The sequence below is a fragment of the Siphateles boraxobius genome, unplaced genomic scaffold (genome assembly GCF_051911475.1).
Source record: "Siphateles boraxobius isolate OS27281-9 unplaced genomic scaffold, OSU_SipBor_1 7, whole genome shotgun sequence".
Taxonomy (NCBI): domain Eukaryota; kingdom Metazoa; phylum Chordata; class Actinopteri; order Cypriniformes; family Leuciscidae; genus Siphateles; species Siphateles boraxobius.
Window position 1 is genome coordinate 25,484,821 of NW_027509197.1, and position 22,709 is coordinate 25,507,529.

The following is a 22,709-nucleotide window of genomic DNA, read 5'->3' on the forward strand; positions in this document are numbered from 1 at the left end:
CCACCACGCTGAACAACAGTCACATTAACCAGCCAAGCGGCATATTTTTGAAAGCAGCTCATTTTAGTGGCTTTGTGTCGCATTATTGTTTTGGCTCTTGCCGCTCACGACACAATAGTTATGATTAGGGGTTAGTTTCAAAATATATCCTCCAAAAACATCTTTGTGTCAAATTTCCTGTAATTCTTTTTAGATTATGTAGCCTTGGGTCACCCTGCAATAGACATCTGATGCATTTATAGATTAAGAGCCAAATCCAAAATATGGAATAATATGGAGAGTATTTGTTAATCTTTCATAGAAATGAAAGAACATCCACATTTTAGATCTTGACAGTCTGTCACACATCTGTCAGCCCATGTGCCTCTTATTCAGTGCTCAGAAATAACACTGAAAAACCAAGTCTGGGTCCTAGACCGGAAACCACTGTCATTCTGAGACCACACCCAGAGGACACTGGGAAGGAAACCCATGGTTTCTTTAAACACACAGTTTAGGAAGGAAACAAATACACAGTAGGTAAAAACCGACACAAAACTTTATGCAACAAGCCTCCTAAAAAAGTGAAACACAAATGCATTATTTAATCTTTAACTGCTTCTGAAAATTAAATTCACTATTCATTTCTCATCTGTCTCCACATTTTTATCCCAAAACGAATACAGACATCTCCATCTGATGCAAATTATACTCTACATTACAATCCCACCTCTGTTACTGTGAGATTGATCTGGCCTACATCAGTCGCTCTGACACATAATCCTGACTCTACACAAACTATTAATCTATTCCTGAGCATTTTCAAGAATCAGGAATAACGTTTTGTAATCATTTTCAACAATAGAGCGGCACAAAATGGTGCACTGTCGCCTCACAGCAAGAAGCTTTAAAATGGATGGATGGATTGATTTCAACATTTATATTCAAACGGACACTTCTTTGAATTTAATTTAGTGATGCATTTGTGTCTTATTTGATATTTTAAAGTCATTAAAAAGCACTTACTTAATGTGGGGGAGACCAGGAGTGTTCTAACAAGATGTGACTTGCAGCCAATCAGAAATGAGCCTATGGTGAAATCACTATGAGACATGACCACCAACATAAGGTGGCTGTAGAAGATGTAAGACTTCTTTCAAAATTACTTTAATTCATAGATTATATGTGAATATTATATCAAAGTTTGAGACGTGTAGAATAAAATGTGAAACACTCCCCATTCTCTCCCATACTAATTTTCGCAAATTGCCTTATTGAGGCACTAAACTGGGCTCATGCTAGTCGATTTTACAAAGGAACGTCACACGCTTCTTCTCCAATACTTGTGACACAGCGCCATCTACCGTTCAACACATGTAGTAATCTTGTATTGAATAGTGTCATTTTGTAGATACAAAATAGCAATTGGCAATCTTATCGGTTAGATTTTTTTTAAAATTCATCTCATTGTGTAATAAAATTGGTTGTGGGTCTTTTGACACCCATAGTCGTACAGTGGTACTTTGACTGGGGTAACTAATTAAAAAAATCTAATAATAAAATGTAATTTTTGCAACTGATTATCACTATTACCCATAGAATACAAAATACGCTGAAACAAAAAAATAAAAAGAAAGAAAAAATAAAATAAAATAAAAAGGAAATACAGATATGTTGATAGCCTGTGCCTTTTTTAATTTGACTGGTGTCTTTATAGTTTTTTTCAGCATTTTCCCTCTTGTGAAAATGTGAGATTTCGGTACCAGCTGCTCCTAGTCTTTTCATTACTCGAGAGTACTTTCAACACTTTGATCCAACACAAGATAAATGCAATTCAATTTTGAATGGCGTGAAGAGAAATGTAGAGTGCAGATGGAAAAGACAGAGCAACCTGAAATAGGTCTGAGATAAAAGGATGGAGATAACAGCACAGATAGCTGACAGAAACTAAGAATCTCATCAGATACATTTTAAATGAAAAGAAGCAATGATGCAAATATTATTTTAGATCATGTAGCATTTCAAATACGTTAGGCTACCTTTTAAAAACTTAGGGGGTTTAGTGCATGTACCACGTTTGTTCAAAACGTCTTAACACATTGGGAACATTTGATTTTGACTTTGTTTTGAAGTACAATTGATACAAATACTCTCTGCATCTGCTGTTATCTCATTCTTCGCCGAAAAGGGAGCAACGAAGCAGAGCTGAGGAAGGACACAGAGATAAGAGCAACACGACCCTGACACACATCTGTCACCTCTCACAATCATGTGCTCTCTGGCAATAACAAGCTCTTGTTTTGGAGTGCATTACACACTAACTTCACTTACATAAAGTAGAAACATTGTAGCAACATTTTTACAGCTAGTTTAGCTGAGTAAACAATCCGTTTAGTGTTCATAGATCGCAAAAGCATATGTAGCCTAAGCCTTCCATATTTTCAAAGTAAGCGCTATGTTTGTTGTTATAATTGTTTGAGGTATCAAATGTGTGACGTTTTCCATACTATGGAAGTCAACTGTTTTGGTTACTCATATTCTTCAAAACATCATCTTTTGTGTTCAGCGGAAGAACGAAATTCATACAGGTTTGGAACACCTTGAGGGTGAGTAAATAATGACAGAATTTTCATTTTTGGGTAAACTATCGCGTTAAAGTTATCAAATCGTTGTAGTAGGCCTACACTTGAGGGCGCTGTTGCTACTTTAGTGAAAATCCGCCTTTATAATTACACCTCCGTGAAAACTGCTGTAGCCTATGTTGTGTAATATATTTCAAGGAATGAATGTACACACATTTAAATTATTATAGTGGACATAATTGTAAGGTCATTTATGTAAAGTTTGCTGAGTTAAGTTTTAACCTGTTTCTAAAATAGAAACATATATAACACAGATAGGCCTAATGAACAAAATCTTAGGTGATATTGAAAGAATATAAGGCTCATATAATTCATATTTCGTGAACACTACCAAATTTTCTAAGAGGTAACAGAAACAAAGTGGCTAGCCTACTGTTGTGGAGTTGAACTTCGCTGTGAGAAGATAGTTTTCAAACCTCTTTCCCTCTTAAACTGTTAACTCAAACACACACATTCAACATCTTACACCAACTGTCTACTTTTGGCTGAACGGGCTAACTAAAACAGACCCCATTCTTACACTGTTGTTTTTCTTTTTCATTCTGAGAACATTTCATAACCCCCCGGTTCCACCCAATGTGCTAAACATGTAAGGTGTGGCAAAGCCAAGTATGATGTTAAAAACACTAATCAGTCTTTAAGTTAGAGCTGTTTTTAATGACACTGTTCTCATCGAGGGTTTAGTTTAACCAAGGTAACCTGACGCCAGGGGAAAATCTGCAGAGAGGTGCTAGAGTTTTTAGGCCTGCGCTAATGACCCTCGGGTTCTATCTACTTTTCACAGAGGGCTTGCATCTCGAGCAATCTCTCATTCGTCTGGTACATCAGTTGGCTCGTCAGCAGGGTTTCACAATGTTCTTTCACTCTGCATTTCTGTGCGAGTTTTATGAACCAAATTCACACACTTTTGTCATGAGTTCTGCACACACATCAGGCACATAGGGCAGTCCAGATATCATTTAGGATAACATTCATCATTTAAGTGTTAACGGCCTCATCTCAGTGTGGTTCTGCTGTCTATTTTTAGCAAATAGACAATGTCTAATAGTGGAGAATATTAATATAGCAAAAACCTGCTGTAAAGGCATTTGAAAGACACTAATTTTATCAGGGACGGTCATTGAGAAATAATACAATCTCACTTTTACAGACTTAGGGACCACCAGTATGCTTGATTTTCTTTGATAAAGATTATTATAATTTGCAAATTCATCCTAAAAGAATAATTTATACATAAGAAAAAATAAGCATTTTTTATGAAGTGGAGTTTTATTTTAGCTCAATATTTATGAAGAATAAATGTAATTTAAATGCTGAAATCACTAGAAAACCTTGGAGTTACAGCATTTTTGCTTTGAATTTTTATCTTTATGTAACTTACTTTACATTTACTTATTATTTTATGTTATTTTTCATGTATCTGCTCAGCAGTGTTACTTTAGTAGCCTATCATTGAGATACTATTCTTTTAATTATTCTTTTAATATTTGTTTTTATTTTTATATTTTCATTTTTATGTAGAGTGTTTTTGAATATGCATCTATACATTTCCAAACATTTTTGGAAAAATTGTTCTTAATTGTTTGTCAAATTAGAGCAAGTGTCAAAATTAGAAACTCAAGGCTTGTTGAACTTTATCAGATCTTTCACTTATAATTCAAATGTTATAAACAACAGAGCATGTGTTAATTCAATGTAAGTGTAATTCAAATAGTAAGTGAAGATGTAGCTAGCTACTATAAAGTGGAACGCTGCCCTAGAAAAACACGCATATATCCTTTTGATACACAACACAAATTGTCAATAGTATTGGACTATCCCCGTTTTTGTACATCTGAAAAGTGATACCCCAAGCTTCTCTTCTCCCAAACATCTGGTAAACTCAAATGAGTAACATTCCTGAGGCTCTTACGCATGGCTCCTCCTCTTTGAAAAAAGAGCGATTATAGTTTGTGGATATTTGAGAGTGCCTGATTGGTCACGACACCAGTCAATCAAGAGCTTACAGACGCGAGGGGCGGGTTTAGCGGATCTAAGAGGTTGTACCTATGGGTTGTACCAGTGTCAGAGGCATTCCTCATTCTTGACTAACCTAACAACACACAGTGAGATGAGGCGATCAACATCCATAACTCCGGCGTTTCTTTTCCATTATGCTGACTCAGAATTCGCACATTTGGGGTTGTTTTGATGCCCGTTAGTATCTGGTGACCCACAATCCTTCCGCTCTACTACAGTATATCTGTTAACAAAAGTGCATTTTTGCACGTGTCAGATTCAGATTGTTTGACGCACGATGGTTTAATGAGAGAAGTTAGGTACTGGCGGTGCTTTTTAACTTGTTGCGCGGTGATGCAAGTGTCCTATTGCGCAAGAGAATGATTCATGAGTCAGTTATTATTCATATAATTTCTTCTTCGAGCTATTAACGGGCAAAAGTTGCTTTAGAATGGGCTCAAGGGACGAGATCCATTCTCAACCTGCCGTACAGTCTGCGAAATAAGTTAAAGTGGACTACCGCAGCTACCCAAAGACGCATATCAAGAGTTGGATGTGGACGTTCTTGGGTCCTAATACGTGCACCTTTAGAGTAAAATTATATTTATTTCCTAACAAACTAATCTTGGAGATGTCGGAGTCTTACGAGGACGGTGTGTGCGGAGATGGAGCTCCGGACTTCATCCCACCGAGAGCGACTCGATCAGGCCGGCGGAGTGGAGTCACCGTGCCGCTGGTGGAGCGCGATGAGGCGGCTCTCCTGGAGTCGGTGAAAACAGCACCGAGGAGGAGCAGCATCATTAAGGTAATAGGTCAAGAGTTTGGTAGTGTGAATCGTACACGATCTGTTTAAATGAGAATTCATATTGTGGAATAGAGTGAAGCGAGTAACCCTCAACATGTAAACAACAGCCTGTATGCTTGCAATTCATACAAGTTATGACAGGTTCAGTTTTCTTGCATTTAAAGGTTTGTGACTTGATCAAGGACGCAGTGTTAAAACTTGTGAGGTTTGAACCTACAACCTTTTAGTTACCAGCCTAGAGTAGGCTACAGGATGATGTAGCCCTGTACTTCTCAACTGGTTTTGCTTCAGGAACCAGACGTCACATTACTCACACTCCAAAACTGTCTAGTGTAAACGTAAACAAAAATGTTCTTAAAACCAAACATTGAAATGTTTAATTACGTTTTGAGGACGAGGGCATGATATACAACCTGTCCATGTTGATATCTGGCCATCTTCTGGCAAAAAGTTATTTCTGGCTAAATAGTTTGAATAAATGTATTGCATTTGATATTAACAACATTTTCTGGTCCATTTTATTAGAAGAAAATTATTTTGCAGTCATAGCTATGAAATTATATGGTTAAACACATTTTTTATTTAGCCTACTTTTAATATTTTTTCCCCCCTGCTGTGACCCATTTCACAAGCATGGGTGTAGATTCATCGCATAATTCTGATATTAGCATTCCTCATGAATGGAAATTATGTTGACAATGTCCTTAAACATAACTCTGAGTCCATTTGTCAGCATTACAGATCTTTCCACTATGCCTCGAATCCTTGAAGTTGAACCTTTAACTTGATATTTAGTTTCTTGCTGAATTCACACCTGTGAAATCACATGACAGTAAAAATGTAACTACAAGATAAATGCTGTCATGCCTTTAAAGTAATTGCCATGAGTTGATGTTTCTATAGGCCTATTATTTACTTGTCTATCCTTTACATAGGGTCAAAAAAGTTTTTTTTAGTGCAGGTTCGATTTTACAAGTCACTAAATCATTAGTCATTAAATTACATAATAACCATAGATATTTGATCTGCTTTACTTGGATGGAAGCATTTGTGTCCCATTTAACACAAAAGCAGTGAAACGAAACGTGCCAGAGGCCGTTTTCCACAGAATGATTGTTACAGTATGTAAACTGCAAGGCCATTGTGACCTAAAGGTTGATCTGAAACAATGCATTTTTGCACGAATAAACCAGACATTAATGACAAAAAAGAGGTACATGAAAAGAGACTCAGCATTTATAAGGATCCCTAAAGAGAAAATGACATGTCAACAGGTCAGATCAACAGCCAGACATTTTTGATACACCCAAATGCCCTTAGGCTCTTGGGTTTACTAATGCTTTAGATAATCATTGATCCAGTGTTGTGGAGTAATGCAGCAATGACTCTCCATCAGTGCTTTGCAATGAAGGTCAGCCAATTATCTTCAGCATGATTAGGTAGAAGGATTACGGAGCAAGCCAACGGGGCCAGTGACTGACTGAGGGACCTCCAGCTACGAGACACTGCATACGTAACATTTAAAAAACAGCACTTGCCAGTGACTGTTGCCACATTGTGACACAAAATGTTAACCCAGCACATTGTGTTTGAGACATTGAACATTGAGACATTGTGTTTGAGTGTCTTTCTCATATGTACGATGTAATTTTGTTTAGACATTAGATTTTGCATTTTCGGCAAAGGTGGTGCCACTCTACCTCACACGACTGTAATTCATTCCCACAACCCAAGTTCAGAACACTCTTAAAAAAAATAAAGGTTCCAAAAGAGGTTTTTCATAGCAGTGCTATAGACCTTATGCACCAGAGAAACGAGGGCGCCGCCATCTTTAGAATATTGTCTTTGAACTTCCGTTTTTGCGTTCGCTGTGTATATTTCTATAGCATCGCTGTCCAGGAGTAATTAGCTGGTGAAGTTGATTTACTTATTGTAGAGTTAACGAAAGTTATCATGAGCATTGTAATGTTTATCATAAGCATTGTAAAGCATATGTCTTAACAAATGGACCTTGGGATTTTTGTAAACGAGCCGTTCATTCATAACTACGCAAGATCGCTGTGAAAATACAGACCGGAAGTCAAAAGACAACGAGCTCAGCGCTGAAAAGGGGCGTGGCTACATAAGGTCTATAGAAAAAACTTTTTTTTTTTCCTCAAAGAAAATTTAAGTAAAGGGTTAGGGTATTTTTACTTAGTGTGAAGCACATTAAAAGATTTTAAAGAACCTTTTTCCACTATTAAGAACCTTTTGTGTAACAGACAGGTTCTATGGATGTTAAAGGCTCTTCATGGAACCATAGAACCAGTAAAGAATTTTAAGATCGTACTCGCAGGTCTTGAATAGGCTGTCTTAGTTGAGTGAGCAGGAAGTGGCACTGGGTAATTGACAGATGGCAAAGAAGCTGATGATGTCAGTGACAGGCACTGTCGATAGAGCGGAGAGAGGGGGCAGCGTTCAGTGACTCATCCCAGCCCGGGTTCTTGGTTCAGTTTGTTTCAGATCCAGAATGTGAGTAATGTTCCCTGTCCTCGGCCAAAGTACGCAGCCTTCCAAGACAATGTCCAGAGCCATCATTGTTTTTTAAATGGATGCAGAACTTGTAGCTTACACCTATTTAATACAGAAAGTGTTGCTTGATATCTGATATCTACAGAGCTCTCTCTGTGCAGTAGTGCACGCGCAAAAGTTCACATCAGCGTAAAAGCATATGGAATTGAACCCGAGCAGGCAATGACTTATCCCCCCCCCCCCCTCCCCTCACCATGCACTTGACTGAGATGACAGTAAAAACAAATTGATTTGTGATGTAACTAATTGATAAAGTTTCCCAGATTAATTTGCTATATATGTGTTCTTGGATTGCTAACATGGTTAAGAGTTTGCAGTTGGTGACAGTATATTAGTGTGCTGCTCAAGAGACAATCTGGATAATAGCCACTTGTTGACCTGCTGTTTTCGAAGGTACTTGCATGGTTGAATAAAAGGCCTACATTTCATTGTGTGTGGACAATGAAAGAGGTGTTGAGTAGGAGTGCGAGTAGTACTGTGTCCAAATTTGACTCAATATAAGTCCATTAAAAGTTTCCATTCAAAAACATATGTGAATGCAAAATATTTAATTTGCTTGTACTATTTAAAATGAAAATGTTTTTTGTTAGCTCTTGAAGTCAATTAACAGATTTTTCTAGATCTTCTAATCTAGAGTGTAGATATTCTGGAGTATAGAATTTCTTTTTGAGGTAAGTTTGATGCACAGTTAAATTTTGTAAAGTAACCTGTTATTCATTAGATTTGATTACAGCTGTAAAATAAAAATATTTTTGTTGGAAATTTACAAGTGCAAATGAAATATACATATTCTATGGTACTTGAGTAAAGGAAATTTCACAAAACGATATAATAGTACTTAAGTAAAGTAATGAAGTACAGTTACTTAGTTACTTAAAAGTGTAAACACTGCGTTTTTATGAGGAAATAGGAAACCACTCTGTAAATTTGAGAGTGAAGCTTTAGTGAGTTTTGACAGTTGAGCAGAAATACAAACTTGGGGAAGTTCAAGTACAGAGCCCTGGGGAACACCTTGCTTGTTTGCTCAGCCTCATAAGCACTTTTTGTTTAATCAATGGTGTCTGACCACAGCTTAGTATTGTGTCCATTACAGTCTTCCATACAATCTCTACCTCACATTTCACGTTATTTGCTGCAATTCAAGAATCTCTCTCATTTCCTTTTTGTTTTGCTTTTCCATTTTCTGCCAATCTCCCATGTTTTTCTCTCCCCTCACAGTTTTCTCATGAAAAAAACCCCCATCTCACTCATTAAAGATGGGTTCATCCAAATATTTAAATTGTCATCACTTCCCCTCATGTAGTTCCATAACAGAATTACTTTTTTCTTCCATGGAACTCAAAAGGAGAGGTTTTAAAGAATGAACTAGTCATTGAATTTAACAATCTAAATTATATAGATATTAAACACTTTGAAAAAGCTGTGAAGAAACCCTCAGGCCCCAACGTAGGATCCATTATGCATTGTTGTTTACCAATTTGACATGCTTTTAGATCTTTTTGATCACAGTAAACTTTGTTCTACAGTGTTGTGCTCTGTTCTGGACAGTGATTGTTTAAAAAGCGTCACTGGCTGCTAGTCAAGATCAATGACAATGTAGCTGCTATGACACTGTGTAACTTTGTGTGACTGACTTTGTGGTTAAGTAGGCCTGTGTATGTGAGTTTGACTTCGTCCTGAAGGCAGACTGGACCCTCTGTCCTCTAGTGTCACTCAGATACTGGTGCCACAATCCACTGAATGCTGGTATACTTCCTATCTGACACAAACACTCATCTCTGTCTCTCGGACCTCTCTTGTGATCATACGGTCTAGTATGTGTTTTTTTTGTGTCTGTATTATGTAAGTTGGTCTATGATCCAAATCTACGTGGGGTGGGTGGCGACAACTCGGTGTTTTATCGCTCTCCGTCTGCATGTCAATTGGAAAGTATACACAGTCTTTTATAAGAGGATGCAAATTTCGACATTTCATAGCCCTTTTCCTGTGTGTATTTCAGTGAACTTGGCTCTGTTTCCTAGCAGTACCTCAGGTGCCTACATCCTGAAGACACTCTCATTAACAGTAAAAAAAAAAAAAAAAAACATTTCCTTGCTTTTCAGTACCAGGTCAAAACTGGACAGAATGTTTGCCTTGTTTGGCCACTTTGTGTGAGTTGAGGCTTGTGAAGAAAAGGCAAACTAATGCCAAACTTTGTTTTTAGACAAATTGCCAAAAGCTGAAGACTATTGTGGAGTTCAAAACATCATTACCCAATTTTTTTAGCTAGCTGCCCTTGGTTGTGTTAGAATTTGATTATTCAAGTAGCATTTTACTGTTATAATCACTCCTTTGTGTGGAGACAGACAGCTGTAATGCAAAGAAGTCAGGAGGAGACACAGAAAGAACTAGAGAGATGTTCTGAGGTAAAGGAGTGTGATAGCTAAAGGAACTATATGCTTATAGCTTCCTGTTTGGTAACACCCAAACCACAGCTGATGTTGAGCTTGTCTGGTGCTAGAGCTGCACAACTAATCATTAAAAGATCGCAATCTCGATTCAAACACCCACGCGACATGACAATCATTCGCCTGCGTCTATTTAACCTTTGACAAAATCACGGCGGAACATTTAAATCTGTGTTGGCACTGCCACTGATCCAGAGAAAGCAGTTATCATGTGTAGGTATGAAACAGCTTCACAAACAGCTTTTCAACCACACCGTATCGTTATTTCTGTGTTGGAACAATTCAGATTATCACAGAAGTACTTGGATAAAAGTTTATAGTTCGGATATAAACACTGATGTCTATATAGTAATGATCAAAATAGAGCAAATCACCTTTTTAAGGTAACTTGGCGCCTCAAATAACTATTGTATCGATTACATTGCTATGCCACCAGGTGGCGAATGAGTGTTTAAGAAATGTATTTGTCATTGAATCATTCATTTAAAGAGATTCACTCAAAAATGATGATTCATCCAATATTGAAACCCGTGAAATCTTTTGCCCTGTCCCAAATAGCACCCTAAGCACTCGCGGTCTTCCTATGAGTCTGCACTTTCGTGACGTAATGCTGATTTGACTTTTGGGAAGAAGTCTGCTGCGGAGCTCTGTTCGGGCTCGGCAAAAGTACGCATCGAGGGAGCATATCGATCACAAAGGGGGGCGCACGTGAACACCTTTCTGAAACCTAAAACGACAAATGGGACTCCCTATGGTCTCATGGATTTAACAGTACATCTGCATTCTGCACTGTACTTTACTCTATGTTCCCATCACAATAACAACGATATTCAAAGAGGTGACTTTGGGGAATGGAAGGCAGAGGTATACTACAAATGTCCGAGTGTGACTCTGAACAGCAGTGACAAGCGAAAGCCATGCGTGCTTAGCCGTACACAGGAAGTACAGTACAGCAGATTGTGTGATAGCATGAAAATATGAGCAAGCTGAATGAGAAGGGGGGTGTTGTAAAAATACATGGTTGGTAAATTTCATCACTAGAGCAAGTTTTACTTTAGGGTGGAGCTCGGCATGTGGGCACTCAACTGAGAGCAGCTGAATTAGAACTTCTCCCCTGGTCAACCACAGCCCACAGGAAAGTGTGTGTGTGTGTGTGGGGGTGGGGGGGGGGGGGGGGTAGGCCTACTATACACTATACTATTTGTACTATACACAACAGTTCATGCGTTTTTATTGTTTTTGAAAGAAGAGACTTTTGCTCTCCTAGGTCGCATTTATTTGATAAAAACACAGTAAAACAGTAATCTTGGGAAATACTAAAATAAACGTTTTCTATTTCAATATGTTTTATTATGTAATTTATTCCTGTCATGGCAAAGCTGAATTTTCAGCATCATTACTTTTTCAGTGCCACATGATCCTTCAGGAATCATTCAAACACTGTGTCCTAACCAGACACGAATCACAATGCGATAAGATTCCAGCAACAAGCAATTTTTCTGTCCACACCAGATGCGACAAAATCAATCAAAAATCACACATCCAATAAGAAGAGTATGTGGGCGGAATCTATCTGCAAGCGCACTGCACTCTCAATGAAACATAATTAAATTCATAAATATTACACCATTTTAACATTATTAAAAATGTGTACTGAGTGACTGAAGCAATCTTTGTCACAGCAAAGGCTTGCATGTTCACATGGAGTTGACAGTTTAAACGTTTTTATTTCCTTTAATTTTTTTTTTCAAGATCTGAGGTGAATTATTGTCAAAATCAATATGGCTATAAAGGTCACGCAAAATGATATTCAAACTCACATTGGACACTTTTAACATTAAATAAAGAACATAAACAGTAGGCTACCTGAAGTTATCAGTCATACTTTGTTGTTGTTCCAGCCGCAACGTTGCAGAAATAGAAACAGTTTCTGAAATAGATTTGTTGCGTCTGGTTAGGACAAAAGCTGTGATTAACATAGAAAAGATAGCTTTTATCACGTGTCATGTTTCATTAGGACACGGTGTTACTGTGCTGAATTGGTGCTCAAGAAACATTTTTTATGATTAATTATTATTATTATTATTATTATTATTGCTGCTTAACTGTTTCCCCACCAGCGTTTTAAAAAAAAGTTGCCAGCCACCGCCAGCATTTTTGATCATTTTCACAAAAGTTTCAAGGCCCCCAGAATATTTTGTTGAATGAATATCTGAACATGCAATATGTCAAAAGATCGAACAGTGTGTGGACGGAGTTTGTAAAACAACAACAACAACAAAAAAACAAACACATTTTATTATTCTTTATATGCTGTTTAATATTGATGATCTGGTTATTTTGCATATGCATATGCGTACATATTATATCATTTCATTTGTTTCTGCTTCTTTTTCGCCTGTGTTTTGAACAGGAAATTCTGTACTTTTTTAGAAGAAGTGAAAACACGGAAAGCCAAAAAAAAAAGGCATTTATTTGAAATAGAAATCATTTGTAAAATTAAAAAGTCTTTACTGTCAGTTTAGATTATTTCAATGGAAGTTTTAATTAAAAAGAAAATCTTGCTGACCCCAAAACGTTTGAATGGTAGTGTATAAAATATTCTTCATGTAACATTGTGAAAGTTTCAGAATTTATAGGTTTTACATGGTCTTTTCTGGAGATTTAAAAAAAATGGATTCAATAACAATGCAATGCATGTAATTCTATCACACCTATCTCATGGTAACATTTGTAATATGTCTATTCTTTTGAAATGGGTATTTTATGACATTTGTGACATGCAATGTACTGGCCATAGACTTCTATTATAAGTGCTTTACATTCAAATTCATGCTCGTTTTATTGTTGTATGATTTTGTTGTTGACATAATTACCTAAATAAATATTATATTTTGAAGGTAACTTATGCCAAGACAAATCTTGTTGCTTCATTTACCATTAAACCGATTGTTGTGTCTAGTGCAGGCGTTCAACAATCTTTCAGCAAGAGTGTGTCCAATAATATAAAGGGCAGGCCAGCAAGAATGTGATATTGAATTCTGAATTGCGATGATTTCATTCCAACTCGCCATGGAAATCACTGGCACGCAGTTGCAGGCTACCATGGCAACCGATGGCCCTGACACAATCCATCTCAGTGTTCATTGACATGACGAAAGCGGTTTTGTAGTCAGGGGTGTGGTCACAACTGTGTGAGATGAGGTCTACCCAACATGCACTCATATTCTTGTTCCTCTCTTTTAAGCACGGCCTGGCGTGTGTCTCTGTGGGAATGTGACTCTTCACTTTGGAAGAATTACAAGGAACACTTAAGAGTTCCGCAGAGTTTCACCCATATGCACTCCATCAAAAAGTCTGTCCTCTTCCTGTGAATAACAACAGACGGAGAGATTGTCCATGCACAAGCACTAATTTCCTACTTGAAATTCTTATTTTCATCCCTCCTTCCGCAGGTAAAAGCAGCCTTGGTCCTTTGACAGTTGAGGGAGTGTGTTTAGGTCCAATTGAGGCATGCTAAGAGAGGTGAATCCTGAACGCAGTTTCTGTAACAGGATTACATTTCTAATCGTCTCCTCATCTACTCACCGTCTCTAAGCAGCAGTGAAAGGGGAAACGAGAGGAAAAGGTGGACAACTAGAGGCAGACATTAAAGCATTCGAATTAGAATATATACCAGGAAGTTAAATTCAATTTAATACAATTTGGCATGCAGTGAATTACCCTAGTTTGTCCCTCAGCCTTTAAAAACATACAATCATTGTGTGTACAGTAATGCTCTTACAATGTCATTTATTATTACCGGTACAGAAAAGTTCCTGTTCACCCTGTTTGGGTTTATTTTTTGATAATCTAAGGAATCTATGGAAATTTAGAAAAAATGCTATCAGTCAAATTCACCTTTAACTTTACTTTGTGTTTTCTGTTTTTGGCCTACACTGTAGAGCTGCAAAATGAATCGTTAAAAGACTGGGATCTCGATTCAAACACACACGCGATCTTATTTCTAAATGACAACGATACGTCTATGTATATTAAACCTTTGACATGTCCGATCACATCGAACATTCAGATCTGCTTTGGTGCTGCCGCTGAGCCAGAGAGAGCAGTTGTCATGAATGTATGAAACAGCTTAACAAACAGGCTTTTCAACCACACAGTATCGTTATTTCTGTGCTACAATAATTCAAACGATAAAAGTTTATAGTTTGGATCTCAGATTTAAACACTTGCAATAAAAATAGAGTACCTCTTGCAAGTAACTTCACGCTTCAAATATATTGTATCAATTACATTGTTAAACCAGTAGGTGGCGACAAGTAACTGTTCAAAATGTATTTGTCATTGAATCATTCAAGAGATTCATTAAAAAAGTATGTAGTAATGAAACAAGTGAAGCCTTTATGAGTGAGTCATTGAATCATTCATTCAAACAGATTTTTTTAAACAATTAATTAAAATTAATTAAACGTTTTAAATAGACTGTAGCAATTAACATTTTGTCAGAATTGGTAATAAATTACATGTTGTTTTAAGTCGACTTTTCAGAATTGTGATCTCTACATTAAAAAAATTGTGATTCTCAATTTATCTAGAATTGTGCAGCTCTACTACACTGGTGAATTTTCTCAGGTGTGGGTAGAGTGTCTTGTTTTCATTTCATCTCCTCCTACATGATTTTGTTTGGCAGTTGTATCTTGCTGCCTCTTTTATTTTTTTTCTAATGACTCATGGCGACGCATGGCAACCATGTGTTAAGATGAAATACTGCCACCTACTTATACTGGAGTGTCAACCAGAAAGTTACTGGTCCTGGATTATTTACGATATTATTATGTGCAGTATTAACATGATATGTGTGTATATATATATATATATATATATATATATATATATATATAAACATACATATATATATACATACAGGTCCTTCTAAAAAAATTAGCATATTGTGATAAAGTTCATTATTTTCCATAATGTAATGATAAAAATTAAACTTTCATATATTTTAGCCAGAAACAGCGGCAGAGAAGCAGCACTGGTCTTCAGGCATTTTGGCATTTCCTTCTCCCCAGTCTTCCTCCAGACTCTGGCACCTTGATTTCCGAATGACATGCAAAATTTGCTTTCATCCGAAAGAAGTACTTTGGCCACTGAGTAACAGTCCAGTGCTGCTTCTCTGTAGCCCAGGTCAGGCACTTCTGCCGCTGTTTCTGGTTCAAAGGTGGCTTGACCTGGGGAATGCGGCACCTGTAGCCCATTTCCTGCACACACCTGTGCACGGTGGCTCTGATTGTTTCTACTCCAGACTCAGTCCACTGCTTCCGCAGGTCCCCCAAGGTCTGGAATCGGTCCTTCTCCACAATCTTCCTCAGGGTCCGGTCACCTCTTCTTGTTGTGCAGCGTTTTTTGCCACACTTTTTCCTTCCCACAGACTTCCCACTGAGGTGCCTTGATACAGCACTCTGGGAACAGCCTATTTGTTCAGAAATTTCTTTCTGTTTCTTACCCTCTTGCTTGATGGTGTCAATGATGGCCTTCTGGACAGCAGTCAGGTCGGCAGTCTTACCCATGATTGCGGTTTTGAGTAATGAAACAGGCTGGGAGTTTTTAAAAGCCTCAGGAATCTTTTGCAGGTGTTTAGAGTTAATTAGTTGATTCAGATGATTAGGTTAATAGCTCGTTTAGAGACTCTTTTCATGATATGCAAATTTTTTGAGATAGGAATTTTGGGTTTTCATGAGCTGTATGCCAAAATCATCAGTATTAAAACAATAAAAGACCTGAAATATTTCAGTTGGTGTGCAATGAATCTAAAATATATGAAAGTTTAATTTTTATCATTACATTATGGAAAATAATGAACTTTATCACAATATGCTAATTTTTTGAGAATGACCTATATAAACTTCTGACCATCACAGGGTTTCCAACTGTTTAGGGAAGTTTTGAATCACGTAAAAGTTCAATGTGAAATGCTTGAAACGCACAAAAACCTGGATACAATTAAATGTGCCTGGGTTGAGTTGGATTTTCTGGAATTGTGCATAAATCAAAATGCACATTTATTGTGATAAACTCCCCCCCCCCATAAAAACAGTAATGTTGTTTATTCAGCTAAATAAGTATAACATTTTACAGCTTAAATAACAAGTATTGTTTTACTGAAAACATTCATCTGTGTGTTTCTAACAAAATTATGAATTGCACATTTCTGTTTTTACCTCCTGGCCTGTGCTTGCCCATTTTCCACTGTAAGTGCATTACTGTAAACCAATTTTCTGCTTATATATATATATATATATATATATATATATATATATATATATATATATATTAAGGATGAGTTGAAATTGTTTTCTGTGGTAATCGACTGCAGGCCACAGAACAGTTGCGTTTATCCTGGAATGTTCCTTAAGGTGAGAGGATGGAAGGAATAGTTTGTTGGTTTAAATGAGTTAAATGGAAAATTTTGGCAGACAAAAGTACATCTACTTATGCTTGAATTCAAAAAGTGTGTTGTAAACTCACTCATTATATGTATCTTTTTGGTCTCTAATTTTTTCCATTTCTTTCTAGACTCCAGTTGAAAACCTCAAACCGAACCCTGTTACAAATCTGTTCTTGTATCCAAAACAAAACTTTGTTGACTATTATATCTGATTACCCATAATGCCACTATACTCATGCATGTCTGAATTTGGCTTGAACATTTCAATTGGCAGTTTGTAGTCTTCAGGCATTTGTTCTCCCCTCATTTCCCAATTATTTGCTCTTTTGTTGTTTTGGCTGAGATTAATTCATTCTCTTTCATATTTCTTCTTCTCTATCAGTAATTCTTGGCAGTCACAGAGTAGACATTTCCTGTGCCACACCAGGATTGAAAGTGCCAGTGACCCTGTGATCTTTAACTCTTAAAAGAGGCAGGTTAGGCGGTTTCCATAGTAATAAATAGGAAATATCGGCTTTTTCAGCTTTATCTGTCTCTCCCCTCGTCTCTCTGTCTCTATTGCCTTATCTCCATCTCTGCTTGCTCCCAGCTGTCCAAGAACGCTCCTGTGAGAACTGCAGTTTGACACGTTACAAATCACCACTGCCAAGAACACAGGCTTATCTCTCTCTTTTGGCCTCCATTTCGCCATCTCTCACTCTGATTTCTCTGATCCCTATAGTTTTTTTCAGGGAGCGACGTAGACAAAAACAGGATGAAACCAAAACAGACATGGCAGAAAGGATCAGGCCTGCAGACAGGCAGAGATTTATCAGATAAACTATAGAGTGATGGAGAAAGCCGGATGAAAGCGGAACAGTTTTGCATCATTAACCCTTTGACGTCCACGATCACACTGGTGGGATCTGTCTAGGCTTGTTCCTGGAGCGTGCGATCACAACGGTGCGATTAGAACGCTCACGTGAAAAGTGTCGGCCAATAATGAGCCGGCGTTCTGACATAGAACACAGAAGCGTTGCATTCGTCAACAGCGTAGGAGACTGACACAGAAATGAAGAAATTGTTGAATAAAGTCTATTATTTTTTTCTCGCTTCATAACATTTAAGGTTGAACTGCTCTAGTCACATGAACTATTTAAACAATGTTTTTACTACCTTTTTGGCCCTTGAAATTTGCAATGACGTTGCTGCCTATGGCCTGTTCAGAAACCTTTCGGATTTCATCAAGAATATCTTAATTTGTGTTAAGAGTTTGGAACTACATAAGGGTGGGTAATTAATGACGGGAATTTCATTTTTGGTGAACTAACCCGTTAAGCTAAAAATGCCATATTCTCTATAATTTCCCCCTAGAACCTTTTTTACCATTTGAAAAACATACCATATAAAGCACATTGTCCATTAAATTGCAATATGAATGGCTGTTAATTATAAAGTTGTGTGACTACTTGGAATATTTGTAATAAAAATTTTTTTTTATTACTCAGCAGGACCATTTAACTTTAGTGAAGGCAAAAATTTGATTAAAATGGTGAAAATTGAACAAAATCAGAACTCTGGTTAATTTCTTACCCTGAGAAAGTGTGAGAATTACTTGGGTTATAATGAACAATGTGGAAGTATGAAAAGCCCATGAATTCCCACTGGAAAAGTAGCTTTAGTTTTTCTGTACAGGATGTATAGATGACACCCGCCCCTCTGTAACAGACCCTGAGCTGCAGGCCAAAACACACAAATATACACTAACACAGCAACATACACATGCCTGTACACCGCAAACATGCAGCGAAACAAAACGAACCCTGGGCCTGCATTCAAAACAAACAGGGACTAATTAAGCTAATTAGTGTTTTAGTAGTGTAAAGAGATTATTCTGTGCTGTGGTTTTGCTGCTGTGGCTTTTTTCCCTTTGCCCCCCAGGCCCTTACCCATATTACGGACCACTTCAACTTTATTGCTTTGTTGGAGTGGGTGAACCATTAGAGGTCCAGTCTGCCGTCATACCCTTCCCTCTCTGTAAAAAGTAAAACGCATGCTTCATTTCAGTTATTTTAATATAATGATATACATTTTATATTTAGTTATTTATTTAGTTATTTTTCCCCAAACAGATTTCTGTGTTTGTGTAAAATCCCTCATTGTCCTTCTTCAGTCTGTAGAGTTGATTTACCAAAACATACACAATACATGTGGTGTTCCCAGGAAACATGCAAACTGATAAAACCTATACTGTACTTTGAATGCCCCGTAATAAATCTGCCTTTTAATGCAGAACGTGGCTGCTGTCTGCAATTGACTCCAACAGTGGAATATAAATGTGGCCTTTTTTTTAAAGTGAATAATGATTTCAATGAATCATATAGTTCTACTAAACAAAACATTTTACATTGAATAATTTAGCATATGCTTTTATCCAAAGTGACTTTTATCAAAGAAATAAGAAAAGCACAAGTGATTATTTGTAAAGTTGTGTTTTTGGCCTTTTTTGGATAGGACAATAGAGATTTTGTCAGGAAAGCATGGGGTAGAGAGAGAGGACAACGGGATCGGCGAAGGACCTTGAGCTGGGAATCAAACCTGGGTCCCCGAAGGCACAGTTGCGCTGTTTGTCGACGCGCTAACACAGAAATGTACAAAGTAAAAAAAAAAAGGCAAATTTGTCCAGAAGAGGAAAAAAACCACCCTATTAACATAGTGTAGTGCTGTAGATTAATCCTGAGCTAATGACAGAGTTCTAATCTCATTATTTATAATCCAACCAAAGCACTACAACAAAGAGAGATTAGCACTAGCATTAGAGCAAAACACAAAGTAGGGACTTGTTATAGTTCAAATATAGCTGTGCATGTAAACATTTACATACACATATACACATTGTGCAAGAAAATAAAATGTATCTATTTTTTTAAGTCCTCATTAAGTTTGACGTATTATTATTTGACATGTTTTGTTTGTTTTACAAACTATATATATGACCCTGGATCACAAAACCAGTCTTAAGTAGCACGGGTATATTTGTGGGAATAGCCAACAATACATTGTGTGGGTCAAAATTATCAATTTTTCTTTTATGCCAAAAATCATTAGGATATTAAGTAAAGATCATTTTCCATGAAGATATTTTGTAAATTTCCTACAGTAAATGTATAAAACATTTATTTTTGTGAGTGAATACAGCACAATCGTGAACATAAATGTACAACTTTAAAGGCAATTTTCTCAATGTTTCGATTTTTTTGCACCCTCAGATTCCAGATTTTCAAATAGTTGTATCTCGGCCAAATATTGTCCTATCCTAACAAACCATACATCACTGGAAAGCTTATTTGTTCAGCTTTCATGTGATGTATAAATCTCAATTTCAAAAAAATTACCCATATGACTGGTTTTGTCTTCCAGGGTCACACCATTATTACATTTTTGTCCTCACTTTTTAATGGGATTTGTTTCCCATTATCCTAAATATTTGTCGTACAGTTTTAGGCAGGCAAGGCAAGGCAAGTTTATTTATATAGCACATTTCATACACAATGGTAATTCAAAGTGCTTTACATTACAAAGTGTTTTAACTTTATTTATATTCAGCGCCGCAGCTCCCACCACGCGCATCACGCGCTGTATGTAGGGCACCAAGTGCTGAGGGGGCACCAAAAATACCCTAATGAAAAATCAATCATCATATCATAGTCATAATAATTATAATGCCGATATTATTTCAGTATAGAAATATTATTAGGCACTTTTTAGGGAACAGGCGGAACAAGAGTATTTGATTGCTCTAGAAAGTAATGGTGCTGCCGCCGCCTCAGTGGTCCGTTGGATTGCGCGTTAAAAAGTTAGTTAAACTGGCAAAAATAAACTTTTTTTTGTCTTGGGGTTGCGGGGTACGGGTAGGGCATCATAAAGAAATTATGCTTAGGGCACCAAAATGGCTAGCAGCGGCACTGTTTATATTAATAAACATGCATAATTTGCATCCCAGTTCCCCCTAACCATCTTAAAAGAAAGCATGCAAACAAAAAAGATGTTTGTTAAGCACCATCACCTGCATCATGTTTTAATTCTCATTTTATGTCATGTCACAGTAGATTGAAAGTGATGTGCTGGAAGTGGCTTTGAGTGAGTGCTAATGAGCTGACCTGTAAATAAACACAGCAGGGCCTCGTGCTTCACCTTTCACCTGCCCTCCACTGATCTCAAATCTGATTACCATTACAGCCTTCCATTGAGGAATTCCTAATGCATCTACTGCAGTAATCTTTCGCCCTAGTTTAGCTGCCTAGTTGTGCAAATGAGAAGGCCTCCCAGAGAGAAGAAATAACCTCATAGAAAACTTTGTACAAATATTTCTTACTTTTTCTGAGTGACTTGCCTGTGCCGTAGCCGTGATGTTTTGAGTGGTTGCCAGGGTGTTGCTATGCTGTTAAGGTATTCTAAATGTTTTTTAAAAATTTGCTAAGTAATTAGGGTGCTCTAAGTGGTCTCTAACAAGCCCAAGTCAAAAGAGCCCATGACCATGTCTCCATGATATTCAGGTCTCTAAATATGAATCTGTGACTCAATATAAGTGTTATATGAATTTGCAAAGGACCCCCTACCCACACATCTCAGTGTTTCTATAGTTACCCAGTTTGTCATTCAAATTTACGTACACAGTCTCTGAAAAAGTATCCTATCTGTATCTATGGTTACCCTAGCTGTCACTCACCCTCTTACTATGAGCCTCCACACAGGGGTAGAATTGCCGGAAGAGCTCAGGGTTAAAAAAAGTAGGGCATGTGGTGATGACATTGTCTCTTCCTGATGGATCTGGTGTGGGGTTTCAGGTCCAGACAGGAGCCTTCTGGAAAGCATAATCAACCATATGTTCCTTCTGTAACTGCAAGGAATAATTATAAAGTACCTGTGGCCAAGTCTATTATTTTGCTCTGTGTGCTTGGTATAATTAAAACAATATTTATTTGATTGTTTTAAAAATAGTTCTCATTTATATGCATTTACAGTAATTCAATAATGGCAATTTTGTGGTAGCACATTTCCCACAAACAATTATAAAAAACATCACAGGAACAAATTACAGTACATTTTAAAATATATGAAAGACCCCCTGTGGTGAAAATCATGTTATTAATGTTTATATGTCTATGTGGTGTTTTTAATATGCTTTGAGACAGACCATGTGCAAATTCATAAGTCAACACCATTTCTGAGTATTTTCTCCTTAAAACTGCAGTGGAAAAAGTCTCAAAAACACAGTTTGAAATCGCTGGTGTTTCTTACATCACAAACTACCTTTAGCATATCATTAACTTTGCTGCGAAGCAGGGGAGTCTCAAGAGAAGCCAGGTTCCCGGTATATTTTTCTGTTGATATGAAAAATCGTGTACATTTAGCAATATAGCGGGTGAATAATGTATATGGTGTATATTGCGATGTTATGATGAACTATATGCCTTTTTTACATTTACATTTAGACATTTAGCAGACGCTTTTATCCAAAGCGACTTACATCTGAGGACTAAAGCAAGCGAGTCATCGTGAAGAGGGAAGAACGACGCAAGTGCTCAAAATACAAAGTTCAGGCAATTGCTCAGAGTAGCAAAAGCCAGACAAGGGAAGATTTAAAAGGGAAGGAACGATTTAAAAGAGAAGAATTATTTTTTTAATTTTTTTAATTTTTTAATTTTTTATGTTAAGTACTCACGGAAGAGATGAGTTTTCAGTTGTCTTTTGAATGCTGTCAGGGATTCTGCATTACAGACGAGAGTGGGGAGATCATTCCACCAGCATGGAACCGTGAATGAGAATGTTCTGGA

The 22,709-nt window shown here is 37.2% G+C and overlaps 1 protein-coding gene across 1 annotated transcript in view; it reads left to right on the forward strand.

The window, feature by feature from the left end:
* The first annotated feature begins 4,690 nt into the window (after positions 1–4,690).
* The window catches only part of plcl1 (phospholipase C like 1), a 61,409-nt gene continuing 43,390 nt past the window's right edge, over positions 4,691–22,709 (forward strand). The window contains exon 1 of the mRNA XM_077216623.1: positions 4,691–5,424. Coding sequence (XP_077072738.1) covers positions 5,173–5,424 — 252 coding nt within the window. The 5' untranslated portion in view covers positions 4,691–5,172. The remainder of the gene's footprint in view (positions 5,425–22,709) is intronic.